Source organism: Pholis gunnellus, assembly GCF_910591455.1.
Source record: "Pholis gunnellus genome assembly, chromosome: 10".
Classification (NCBI taxonomy): domain Eukaryota; kingdom Metazoa; phylum Chordata; class Actinopteri; order Perciformes; family Pholidae; genus Pholis; species Pholis gunnellus.
The window spans coordinates 3,586,597-3,597,922 of NC_136537.1; the positions used below are offsets into that span (position 1 = coordinate 3,586,597).

The window sequence follows — 11,326 nt, forward strand, 5'->3', positions numbered from 1 at the left end:
TGTTTTGAATGTCATTTATAGCTGCTTTAATGATTGTAACAGTGAATAAAATCCTTGATTGCCAGGTGATGTTGTGGTTCACTTTAGCTTCTAACTTAATCTTCTGACCTGTTTTCTCTGCTGAATCACTTAGATATCCTGGCTATATCCTTCAAACACATATTATAGACCTTTATGTCTGCTTCTATTTGAAATATATTTTTTTTCCAAAAATAGATAATGTTCATTCAGGGAGTGCAGTGTGGGCTCCATGGCAGCTCTGACAGCTTGATGGAATAGCAGCAGGGGGCAGGGCTTTGCAAAAGGTCAATACACCATGCCACTAGTCCGTTGGAGTCGTCTACCTCAGCCACTTTGATACCATATTCATAATCTTTGGTTGGTACATATCATTTCAAACAAACATTGCCTTAAGCGCGGGAGCTTGTAATTAAGCAAAACATTTCAAAATATAGCCAAGTTCTTCACTTTTGTACGTTGTGTTAGTTGTATCAGTAGAATATGAGTAGTCCAACAGTAAAATATGTCCAAACAGTGGCCTTGTCTTCATTCTGTACGGCTGAGAGTTTTGTGTTTTAAAATCATATCCTGGGAAGGAAGTGTGTCATGGTCATGGTGGGTGTGACCCGGTTGCCCCTCTTGGTTTTGCCAGTCTTGCTGAGGCCAATGTACATGCCAGGGTAGGCAGCTGATTCATAGGCATTATAGTTGTTGGCCAGGAGATTCTCCTTGAACTTGCATTCATCATTGTAGCGACCCTGTGAAGAGAAAGATAATAAAGTCCACACAAGTCATTGTTTTCGCTTCTAGAATGTGAGAATGTTCTTTTTTTTCTCTAGTTGGGTTTTGGCACTGTTTGTAAGACAGCATGTCATCATGATTCCACCATTTCCTCATGACAGATGAAGACGAAGATGATGAAGTCTCTCTACCGCTGTGTGTTCTGTTATCCAAGCTTTTTTGTGATTTGTTGACATATCTGGGCCTGGCTGCGCATGCATTTTAGTGCATGTGAGCGTTCCCCACCGGTTAGTGCTCTGCGCTGTGCTCATACGGCAGTTACTGCCAATAACGGTGTCCCGACCAGCGTCGTCGCAGACACGTATCACCCATCCTCCAGGTTCCCCCTCAGGAAAACACTTAGCTCTGTCAGCACTGTTGCCGTAATTTGCGCTGTTAGCCATATTAGCACTGTTAGCTGTGAGTCGCCGGCTCAGCTTTTGCCATGTTAAAAGCAGTGTGACGGTAATAGCCAGGCTCTGATTATTACATTTAGGATTGTTAAGGCATGTGGAGAAATGTCAAATGAAAATTTTGTTTCTTTGGTGAAGACTGTCTTGTGTGTTTAAATACTGATCACGTGACATTTTTTGCTAATGTTCCCAGTTTGTTTAGTCTGGTTCCTCATTTCTTTCCGCCCACATGTTTAACAAATTTTGACTCATTAAAACCAAAACAAAGCACCTCCAAAACAGCTCTGACAGTGTGGGTCTGTTATGTTGTAGTGCTCTGAGTTATGAACACGGATGCAGAATGACCTCTTGGCCTCTCAAACCTCTTGAGATCACATTGAAAAATCTGATTTGAGCTAATAATAAAAAATCTAAACAGAAAATGACCTCATCAGATTCCATCAACAAAACTTTGAATTTGGAAATAAATCTGATTCCCTTCTATCAAGCTTAAGAATATAAAAAACTTTAATTTCCACAACTTCTGATTCCAAGGATTGTTGCTCAATATCCCATTGCAATCAGTAAAATGTATAGATTCTTACCTCCACTACTATCACTTTTTAAAATTGTATCTATCAGTAACTCCAACAACTCACGAATGATGGACAAAACACTCAAAGTATATTAAGATTTGGTGGCATCTAGTGACCCTCCCTCTAAAAGCTTAAAAAAACGCAAAAGGAATCTCTCTAGATCCAGTGTTTGGTTTGTCCGTTGTGGTCTGCTGCATCAACATGGAGGTGCAACAACGAGCTGCTCGTAGCTAACAGTGCTTACAGCGCTAACAGTACAAACTACTGCAAATATGCTGACAGAGCTAACAGTGTTTTGAGAGTGGGTGCTATGCTTCTATGATGGGTCTGTTGGTCGGGACGGAGTAATCAGCTGTGAGAGAGCAGCACAGAGCGGCGGCTCACATGCACCAACATGCCCTAAAAGCATGCACAGAGAAATTCGGATAACAACACACACAGAGGGAAAGCGACTTCATTCTCTGCTCAGACATTACTCTGTATCTTTACACAGAAAATAGTTTTTTGCTGCTATAGTCATGCTCTGAATGTAATTTATTGATTCTTTAAGGATTGCAATAGTGACCAACGCAGCTTTACAGGAAGAGTGTTGTTTCGTAATGTCACTGTCCTCTGTCATGCTGCCAGGTGACGTGGTGTTTTACTTTTACAATATGATCAGTAGCTTTAGCTTTAACTTTAGCTTTAACTTTATCTTTATCTTTTAAACCTGTTTTCACTGCTGAATCAGTTTGACATCCTTGATATCTCCTTCAAACACATTGTTCTGTTTTAAAAAAAAGAAGATAACATTCATTCAGGGAATGTAGTTAGTGACAGTGTGGGCTCCATGGTAACTCTGACAGCTTGATGGAGCGGCTGCGGGAGGCGGGGATTATCAAAAGGCGGGGCTTAGCAAAAGGCCAGTGATTTGTGTACTTTTGGACGATGCTCTAGCTATTGAAATTTGTTTTGACCACACAAATCGGAAACAATCCTACGCACAATGGCGCCTTAATGCACGGGCTGGCATGCAATTTATTGATTTTGTGCACAAGGTCATGAACTGTCAAGTAGCTCAGTACGAAAACAATACCAATGGAAGATCGATTAGGATCCTTTTTTGTGGTGGACACAAATTAAACACATCCAAGTGAATATAAAACGTATGAAAAAAATGACAAAGACCACTTGTGACGCTGGAGAGGAGGTGGTCTGACAAACAAGGACCTCCAACCACGACACTGGTACTCATCACTGCACGTCCCAAAGTCTTGTTGTGGATTTGTTTTCTTTTTTTCTTTTTGTCACAAAATGTTGTCCCAAAAGAAAAGTTGTTCTAAGCGGCATGAAAAAAAACTGACAGTTCGTGTCACTGGACACAAAACCAATAGATTGCATTTCGTGTCTATTTCACAAACTGCAGTGAGAATGAAATAGTACAATACTAACTATTAGTGTAGCCTAATCTGTAACTGTAACTATGCAGATGTGCTGGGTTTAAACACATTGAACAGACATACGCGATAACAAACCTTCACAGCATTCAAATGTTGGTTTAGAATTTGAATGTCAATGTTGATGTTATGAATGAAGCTTCAAACTATTTTATGCAGCCTTACTTCATATTGTGTGTATATTGTGGGGTGCTAAATGAATGTTGCCATTCCATAGTGTGATAACGTTTCATTGTCTTGACTTACTGTTGACGTATTGTTGGCTGCTCTTTGAAATGCTGCAGTTCTCAGTTTTACGGTGGCGTTGCATCGGTAACATTATTGTTAAAAAATATGAATCTTTCTCTCTCTTACCCGCTCACTGAGTAGACTGTGTATGTACGTGCCTGGGAACTTAGACATATGGTACTGTAATTTGTAAGCCGGCGGGCGGTTCTTGTTCGTACTACGGAATAGAATCTTGCCGGCGCCACTGTATACACGGTTGGATGTCTATAGCTGTATGGAAAATCCCATCAGGGTCAAGAGCTTTCCTCATTCTGTTGCCCCTACCACAGATACTTAATCTCCCCTTATTATATATTGTATAATGTATACTAATACAAGGAAAAAACTCATTGGCATGGCAGGCTTAGTCACAGAGATCTGGGAGCAGTTCAAACCAAAGGTCAATCTAATTCCCCACCAAACCAAACCACCTACCTTTGTGCATAGAGGCCTGCTGTTAGATGAGTAACTGGATGACTAACTGTTAGATGAGTAACTGGCGTTTAGATCATGGCTGAGTTAGCCTCAGTCAGCATTCAAAACAATTTTAACCAGAGCTGAAAACTCCAATGTTTGGGCGGTCGCTACCAAATAAAACATTACACCGATGGCTTTGGGCCAGAGAAAAATGAGCTACAATTAACTGTGACATGGAATTAAATCAGACAGAAAAAGCTGACTCAGTGTGTTTACGTCATCTGGGTATTAATAATTCTTGGCCATTTTAAAGAATGTATATACTTTGCATGTGTGTGTGTGTATATATATATATATGAACAACTTTAGTTCAGTTCACACATCTTGTCATCAAATCCTGATCAGTTCTTACCGAGCCGTAGAGTTTCCCTTTGTCGCTCATGGCAATGAAGAGGCCGCTTCGCACTCCAAACATAGTGACCACTCCTCTCTCCACTGGGGACATCTCCAGAAGGCCTGGGATCAAACATGGAAATGGTCAGCAGCAGATAGAGACCATTACAATGAGACACTGTTAATACTTACTATGATCGTGGTGTATAGTCCTAAAAGTAAAGGATATTGTCACAATCGTCGTTAGTTAACTGACTCACTGGAGTTGCTAGTCACTCACCACATCAGTCATTAGTCAGTCAAGTCAACGTCTTTCTTAAACCTTTCTAAGTGGTTTTGTTGCCTAAACCCTAACTTCCTGTGATGAAGTTTATTTTGAGAAGACGTTATGCATGTGACGAGTGGAAACTGACACGCCGTCCCTGCAGCGAGCAAAACTGCAGCTAGAGGGGTACGTAGAGCGTCATAGTTTGAAGCTTAGGGCCACTGACCAAGCGTTGCTGTTTGACAATGTGGGAGTGAGATTGTGTTGTATTTTTCATGAATTATTGTCATGTAGCCTATTTTTTTAAACAATTGTCATTTCATCCCACAATCAATGAGTTTGAGTGGACACCCCACATAAAAGGGCTTCAGCTACCACCAACCCGCTGAAGACACTAATACTTCCACTGTTACTCTGTGTGGCTATTAGCACTGATCTTTCTGTAATGAGGCTCATTTTCATAGAAAAAAGCCAATTTAGCGCAGCATGAATTTATAACCCCTAATTTAAATACATACAAATAGCACAACAGCACCATGATGCTATTTGCCTGGAAGGGCAGTCAGAGGAATATTTCACTCTTTGTGGATGCTTGTAGAACTACATGGTTTCTTTTTGTCTTATTTTGGCAGGATTAGAAGGTTTAGAAGCCACAAAAGTTCAAAATCCTTTGAGAATTTTCTCCTTTCTGTTACACCAGTAAGGTGGGTGGGGGATAGAATTGATGACTCAACAAATAAAAACAATTGAGATTTTCTCCTGTGGAGCCTACTTGACATGTACTTTGGTACAGTACACTTCTACGGTTAACTTACCGCTTTGTGAAGATCTGTCATTTCAGCCCTTCAGGAGTGTGCTGCTGACAGACAAAGCTGAGATGTTTTGGTCAATCACAGTTGGCCTTCCCACAGATAAAGGTAGTCTGTGTGAGCCTAGTAGTCTGAAATTGCTAAGGACACAGACTTTGGAAAAAAAGTCCCTTTGAATGTGGTCGAAATATGAGGATCTAATAATAGCAATAATAATAATAATAATAATGGAGACTTAGGAAAGTAAAATTTGATATTTATGGAGCATATGTTTGCAGTTGTTACTTTCCGTTCCCTCGCCATAGTCTCAGTTTGTGTTGGAGCAGCTGATGCAACACTAACTACCTGCCTGTCCACTTCAAGTCATCCACATCCTGAGATAAAGAAATAAAAAACATCAGTCAAAAGGCTACAAACACACACTGGGAGAGGAAAAGTACAAGCGACATCATTCATGTCCTTCACTGATCTGTCAGGTACATGGGCTTAGTCTATAAAGATGCTATTTTAAGAATCCTCGTGTTGCCCCACTTGTCGGCAGTCATTACAAGAATGAAATGATTATTGTACACTAGAATGAATTTATCACCCTCTCTGCAGCAAGTCGGTAATATAGTAATTGCACACAAAGTCCCACCGGTCATATATCCTTACATTTTGTGGACGTGTCTCAACAGCTTAATAGAAAACATTCAGTAAGCTCGGTGATGTTTGGAGAAACTGTCATTGATTTGTGGCCAAAATTGTGCCAGGACCATGCAAATGTTTGGAACTAGTGCTGAGCCATGCCCTTTTGAAGTCCATTTTTTGCCCATTGGTCAATAGCTTGAAAACTACATAGGATGTCAATAATCTTTTGATATGCTGGGTCCAATAATGTTCCACATAATATTTGGCATCAATCAAACACAGTTTCGGAGATGTCAGAAATATTTTTCTTAGTTCGAAAGACGGAAAATGTTATGGGCAGACCGGAATTTCGAGTCAATCTGAATTACAGTGTGAGTGGAGTGGCCTTTCAAAAATTGTGTTTTGGGGCTTTAATTGGCCAATTAAAGTCTATATTTTCCAGTAGTGCCCAAGTGAATTCCACAATATCAATTCACACCAACTGACAAGATATTACTGTATTTAATTGTTAAAATAAACACAGAATTAATTCATAATGTTCATCATGACAAAGTAGTGATGCATTATGATTTTAACAATTCATACAGGAACACAATAAAAGTCACAAATCTAGTTACTCAAACTAGAAAAATGGCAACCTGACTGTTTATGACCACATTTATTTGTCTGCTTTACATGGAATTCAACAGGGAAAAGCAAAATGACTTACTGTATCTGTTTTCATTATGCACGCCTGTGATCTTCCCATTTGGTAAGACCTGAATGTGGAAGCCAATGCCCACATTACAGTAAAGCCTTCTTAGTCTTTTTATCCCCAGCAGGTATTCTCCATCTCTGGCTGTCACCTCCCTCTTGTCCCAGGAGCTGCCGATGGCGTGCATCAGTAGCCCGGCGCTCCGTATGCTATGTCTCTTACTGCTGATGACTGGGAGAGGAGCAAAGGAGCTGCACAGGAGGATCCCAAACAGGAGCAGCGGGAGCTTGGACCTTGACGATGACATCCTCTGCTCGCCAATCCCGGAAATCGTAGAGATACACAACTATTGTGTATTTCTAAGATCAATTAAATGTTTCCTTGAAACAAAATTGGTCATAAAATATTTTCAGCTTCAATCTCTCTGAGGGAAAATCATGAAGAAAATGCCTCAACTTCTGCACTCTTTAAAGCCCAGAGAAAAGTTTCAGTATGCATATTTAGACACCTCTAAATGCTGAACCCATTAGGGGTCCAGTTTGCCAGAGAGTTGTCTCCCGTTTCCTCCTCAGGTAGATCCAGCAGACAGACAGAAGACTTATATGTGGCCCATATTACATCACACACCACCTGCTGTCTTGTTTGTCTGTGAGTCACAGATGCTGTAGAAGCAGACAAACTGAGAAATACATTAAACACATAGTGACAGAAAACAAAGAGGAACACGCAAGGTAAATGAAGAAAGAGCTGGACGAACAGGACCCATTTGTGAATGTCCTCTATATCACCATGTCACCAATATGTAATTGGTTCAGATATGTGTACAATATCTACTGTGTCAAAAGATTTAAATAACAAAGTTCCCGTGCTGGAGCATTCATTCATCATTATCACAGACTGCCTTAATCATATAAGAGGTTGTACCGCCATTTGAATCTATACTACATAAATTCATTCTATAGCATGAACTGAAAGTACCTGCACCCTCATGTGTGAGCATGGAAGATCCAGGATTACGGACTATTTAGACACTGACTGTACATGTTCTTTTACTGAAAAACACTGCTGATTCATTGTTTGATGTAATTTGCTGTTTTAAATATGTTTCTTTTATGTGCAATTTATGATGTTGTTTGTTTGAACTTTTGAACTGTTTTAAAGTCTGTTGTTTGTTCTTTATTAATGTGAAACTGTTTACGCTGCTGTCTTGACCAGGACTCCCTTGTAAAAGATACGCTGAATGTCACTGAGATTATCCTGGTAAAATAAAGGTAAAATACAAAAATAAAAGTAAAAAGTTTCAAACCTTAACATACATGAAAAGTGTTTTGTATTCAGTTGTGTGCACCTCTGTAAACTGAAGCCAGAAAGAAAAACATGTCCATGGTCTCTCAGCCATGGTTGCAACTTCAGTCAGTCAATCAGTCAGATACCAGGGGGACCAAGCAACGTGGGGAGTAGATGGACAGCCTATATGTTTTTGTAAATGAAAACGCCACCTTACAGGGCACTTTATTATGTTTCTCCATTTGAAACGTAAAGCAGTGCACCCTAAAGGGCACCCTACAGGGCACTGCTTTACGTTATCTCTACTGGGAGAAAACCCTACAGGGCACTTCATCACATTTTCTCTACTAGAAGGGAACCTTACAGGGCACTTCATCACATTTTCTCTACTAGAAGGGAACCTTACAGGCCACTTCATCACATTTTCTCTACTAGAAAGGAACCTTACAGGCCACTTCATCACATTTTCTCTACTAGAAAGGAACCTTACAGGGCACTTCATCACACTTTCTCTATAGAAAGGAACCTAAAAGGGCACTTCATCACATTTTCTCTACTAGAAAGGAACGTTACAGGGCACTTCATCACATTTTCTCTACTAGAATGGAACCTTACAGGCCACTTCATCACATTTTCTCTACTAGAAAGGAACCTTACAGGCCACTTCATCACATTTTCTCTACTAGAAGGGAACCTTACAGGCCACTTCATCACATTTTCTCTACTAGAAAGGAACCTTACAGGCCACTTCATCACATTTTCTCTACTAGAAGGGAACCTTACAGGCCACTTCATCACATTTTCTCTACTAGAATGGAACCTTAGGGCACTTCATCACATTTTCTCTACTAGAAAGGAACCTTAGGGCACTTCATCCCGTCTTCTCACCTCACAGCCTTCTATTTGTATCCAATTGTGCACACATTTGTTTTTAAAAACAAATAAATACTAAATCAATTTCAGTATTTGCTTAACAGTAGCAACATGTTGGATGCTCAGTGAAGTTGAGAACAAAGGACACAGCAATAAGGGTCATGTGTCCTGGTGAACATGTAGGTTTAAGAGTTGCTATCTGCAAACGTGTACTGAAAGCTCATCTTTATGCTGTGTTTTGCAGGTAATCTGAAACTCCTCCCTCCATAATTCCTCGCGATTTCACCTGTTAGCCGGTCAGTAAGGGTGACCAAGCGAGCCCAAAACTAAAGCTGGCTGTAAAAACTATAATTGGCTCCGTTAAACCCATCAGGAACATCAGTGTCATTTGCTCCACCTTCTTCTTTTTCATGGCATCATTGGGGTACAGTTACTCAAAGGGAAGGTACTCTACTCTGTGGGTTAGGACACAAGAAACATCACCAACAAGACTGACTGCCAACTATCAATGTGTACGGAAGCAGTACAACTGTGACCGATGTCCCTCCTGGTGATGTACTTTAATAATTCCTGTGGGAACATAATGTATAATGGACTTGATACTGTCGGAGGAACCACAAAGAATGAATGCTTCCGTTTGTCATCTACTTCATATTTATGCGCTTTCTCCTTGGCATGTCTATTGGTGTAATGGTGGAGACCTTTCATCAGGGTCAGCAGGAGAAAAACAGAGCGGATGCAGAAGTATCACAAGCCCAAGGCAGAGCCACGGATGTTTCAGAGCCTGAGCAGATGCCATATGACACACACTACTCCCCCACGTGTCGGTATATTCACACTCAGTATACCAGCAACTTCCAGGACCCCTTCAAGGCTGTCCTATTTTTCATCAGTGTCGTGACGATGTCTGACGAACATCTTTATCAACCTCCGTGTGTAGAGAAGTTTACAGATTATTCCTACTTTGTGATTTCAGTCATCCTGGTCATGGAAGTCCTCCTGAAGCTTGTGGCGTTTGGCCACTTTTCTGCCAGAAAGAGGCGCTGTGTGGACACATGCCCATACAATCCAGGTGGAATCTTCCAGGTGTCGCTGTCGTCTTGGTTCCCATCATTAGTATTGTTGTCAATGAGATGAAAAGGGCAGATGCAATTTGTATTAACCCCAGCATCCTGAGAGTCTAAAGAGTGCCAAAAACAAATGTGTTCTCCTGAAAACCACCATCATCATCAAGACTCTGTCACAGGTTGGAAATATGTATCTTTCAATTTGAAAGCATGACTCATTGATTTCAACCCTGCTTTCCCTCAAAACCCTGTCCTCACAATAAAGTACCTCCTGCTCACGCTTGGATTGTGATTGAAGAGAAGGGCTGAAGCTGGAGCGCAGTAAATATTTGCAAGCAACAATATATCTGCGTGCAAGCGTACAGTTTGAGCAGAAGATCAAATCCAAGGGCAAGCAGGGACTTTTTGACTGCGAGGACAGTTTTGAGGGTCATGAAAACAATAAGTCATGCCCTCAAATTGAAAACCAACACCCTTAAATAAAGATAGATAAAAAGCTCAGTACTTGCGTTGGCAGTGGAGCTCTTTGGCAAGCTAGAATGACTACTTTTCCATGTTTTGGTTTGGTTGGTTTTCACACCTGAGGCAAACCGTACCGGCGTACATATGAACCGTACTCAATACCACCTTTTCAAGTAGACTAGATTGTCGAACCATGTGTGAGTACGGTACACAGTGTTGACACTAATCAAATGAACTGGACATTGGGGACAAGTATTATTGGACTGGATCCCTGATGTGAAAGCTAAAACTGGGTTCTCAATAGATCAAAGGTCTGGCATGGAGAGAAGGGAAAGCCTCATATACTATTTCAGTGTGGTGCACAACAATTTACCTGAGAAAAATGTATAAACTGCTAAATCTATGTGCAGTTCTCCAAGGTTTTGTGCCCAAATTCAATGTTGTGGCCAAAATAATTTGAAGCTGCTCTTTTATAAGTTTATTTTTAAAACCCTGACTGCCCAAAATGACCCCAAACCACCTACTCTATTACAGTCATACAGGTATTTTTTCACTCCATGTAGATACATAGAGTAGGATAAAAATATGCTCTGAAGGATCTCATTTGAGATTTTTTGGCACTTATGTACATCATGTTTGATAACCCATTGGAAGATTTGTATGAAGAATTTTTAAAACAGCACAAAGTCTGGTGCAAGACATCTACATTATTTCCCTGATTTTAAATACACTGACTGTTTATTTGGTGCTGTTATGGTCTGGGAAGTACACAATGCAGCAGTGCAAAATATGCATAGTTAGTAGTGTAAAAATGTCAGGTTTGCTTTAATGGCAACATATTGTGTTATATATACTGTAGTTATGACTATCACAGGATAATGTAGAATAAAGGAAGTGTTAAAATACAGTGATTTCAATGGAGCACAGCGTTCATCATCCACATATGATACAGTCACAT

General features: G+C 40.4%; 1 protein-coding gene across 1 annotated transcript; it reads right to left on the reverse strand.

The window, feature by feature from the left end:
• Positions 1-581: 581 nt before the first annotated feature.
• Positions 582-6,986, reverse strand: LOC306702545 (fibroblast growth factor 4-like; the record flags this gene model as incomplete). Its single annotated transcript, XM_079168183.1, has 3 exons — positions 582-758; positions 4,301-4,404; positions 6,695-6,986. 3 exons carry the CDS (start codon positions 6,984-6,986, stop codon positions 582-584), a joined length of 573 nt encoding a protein of 190 aa, XP_079024309.1.
• Positions 6,987-11,326: the final 4,340 nt, after the last annotated feature.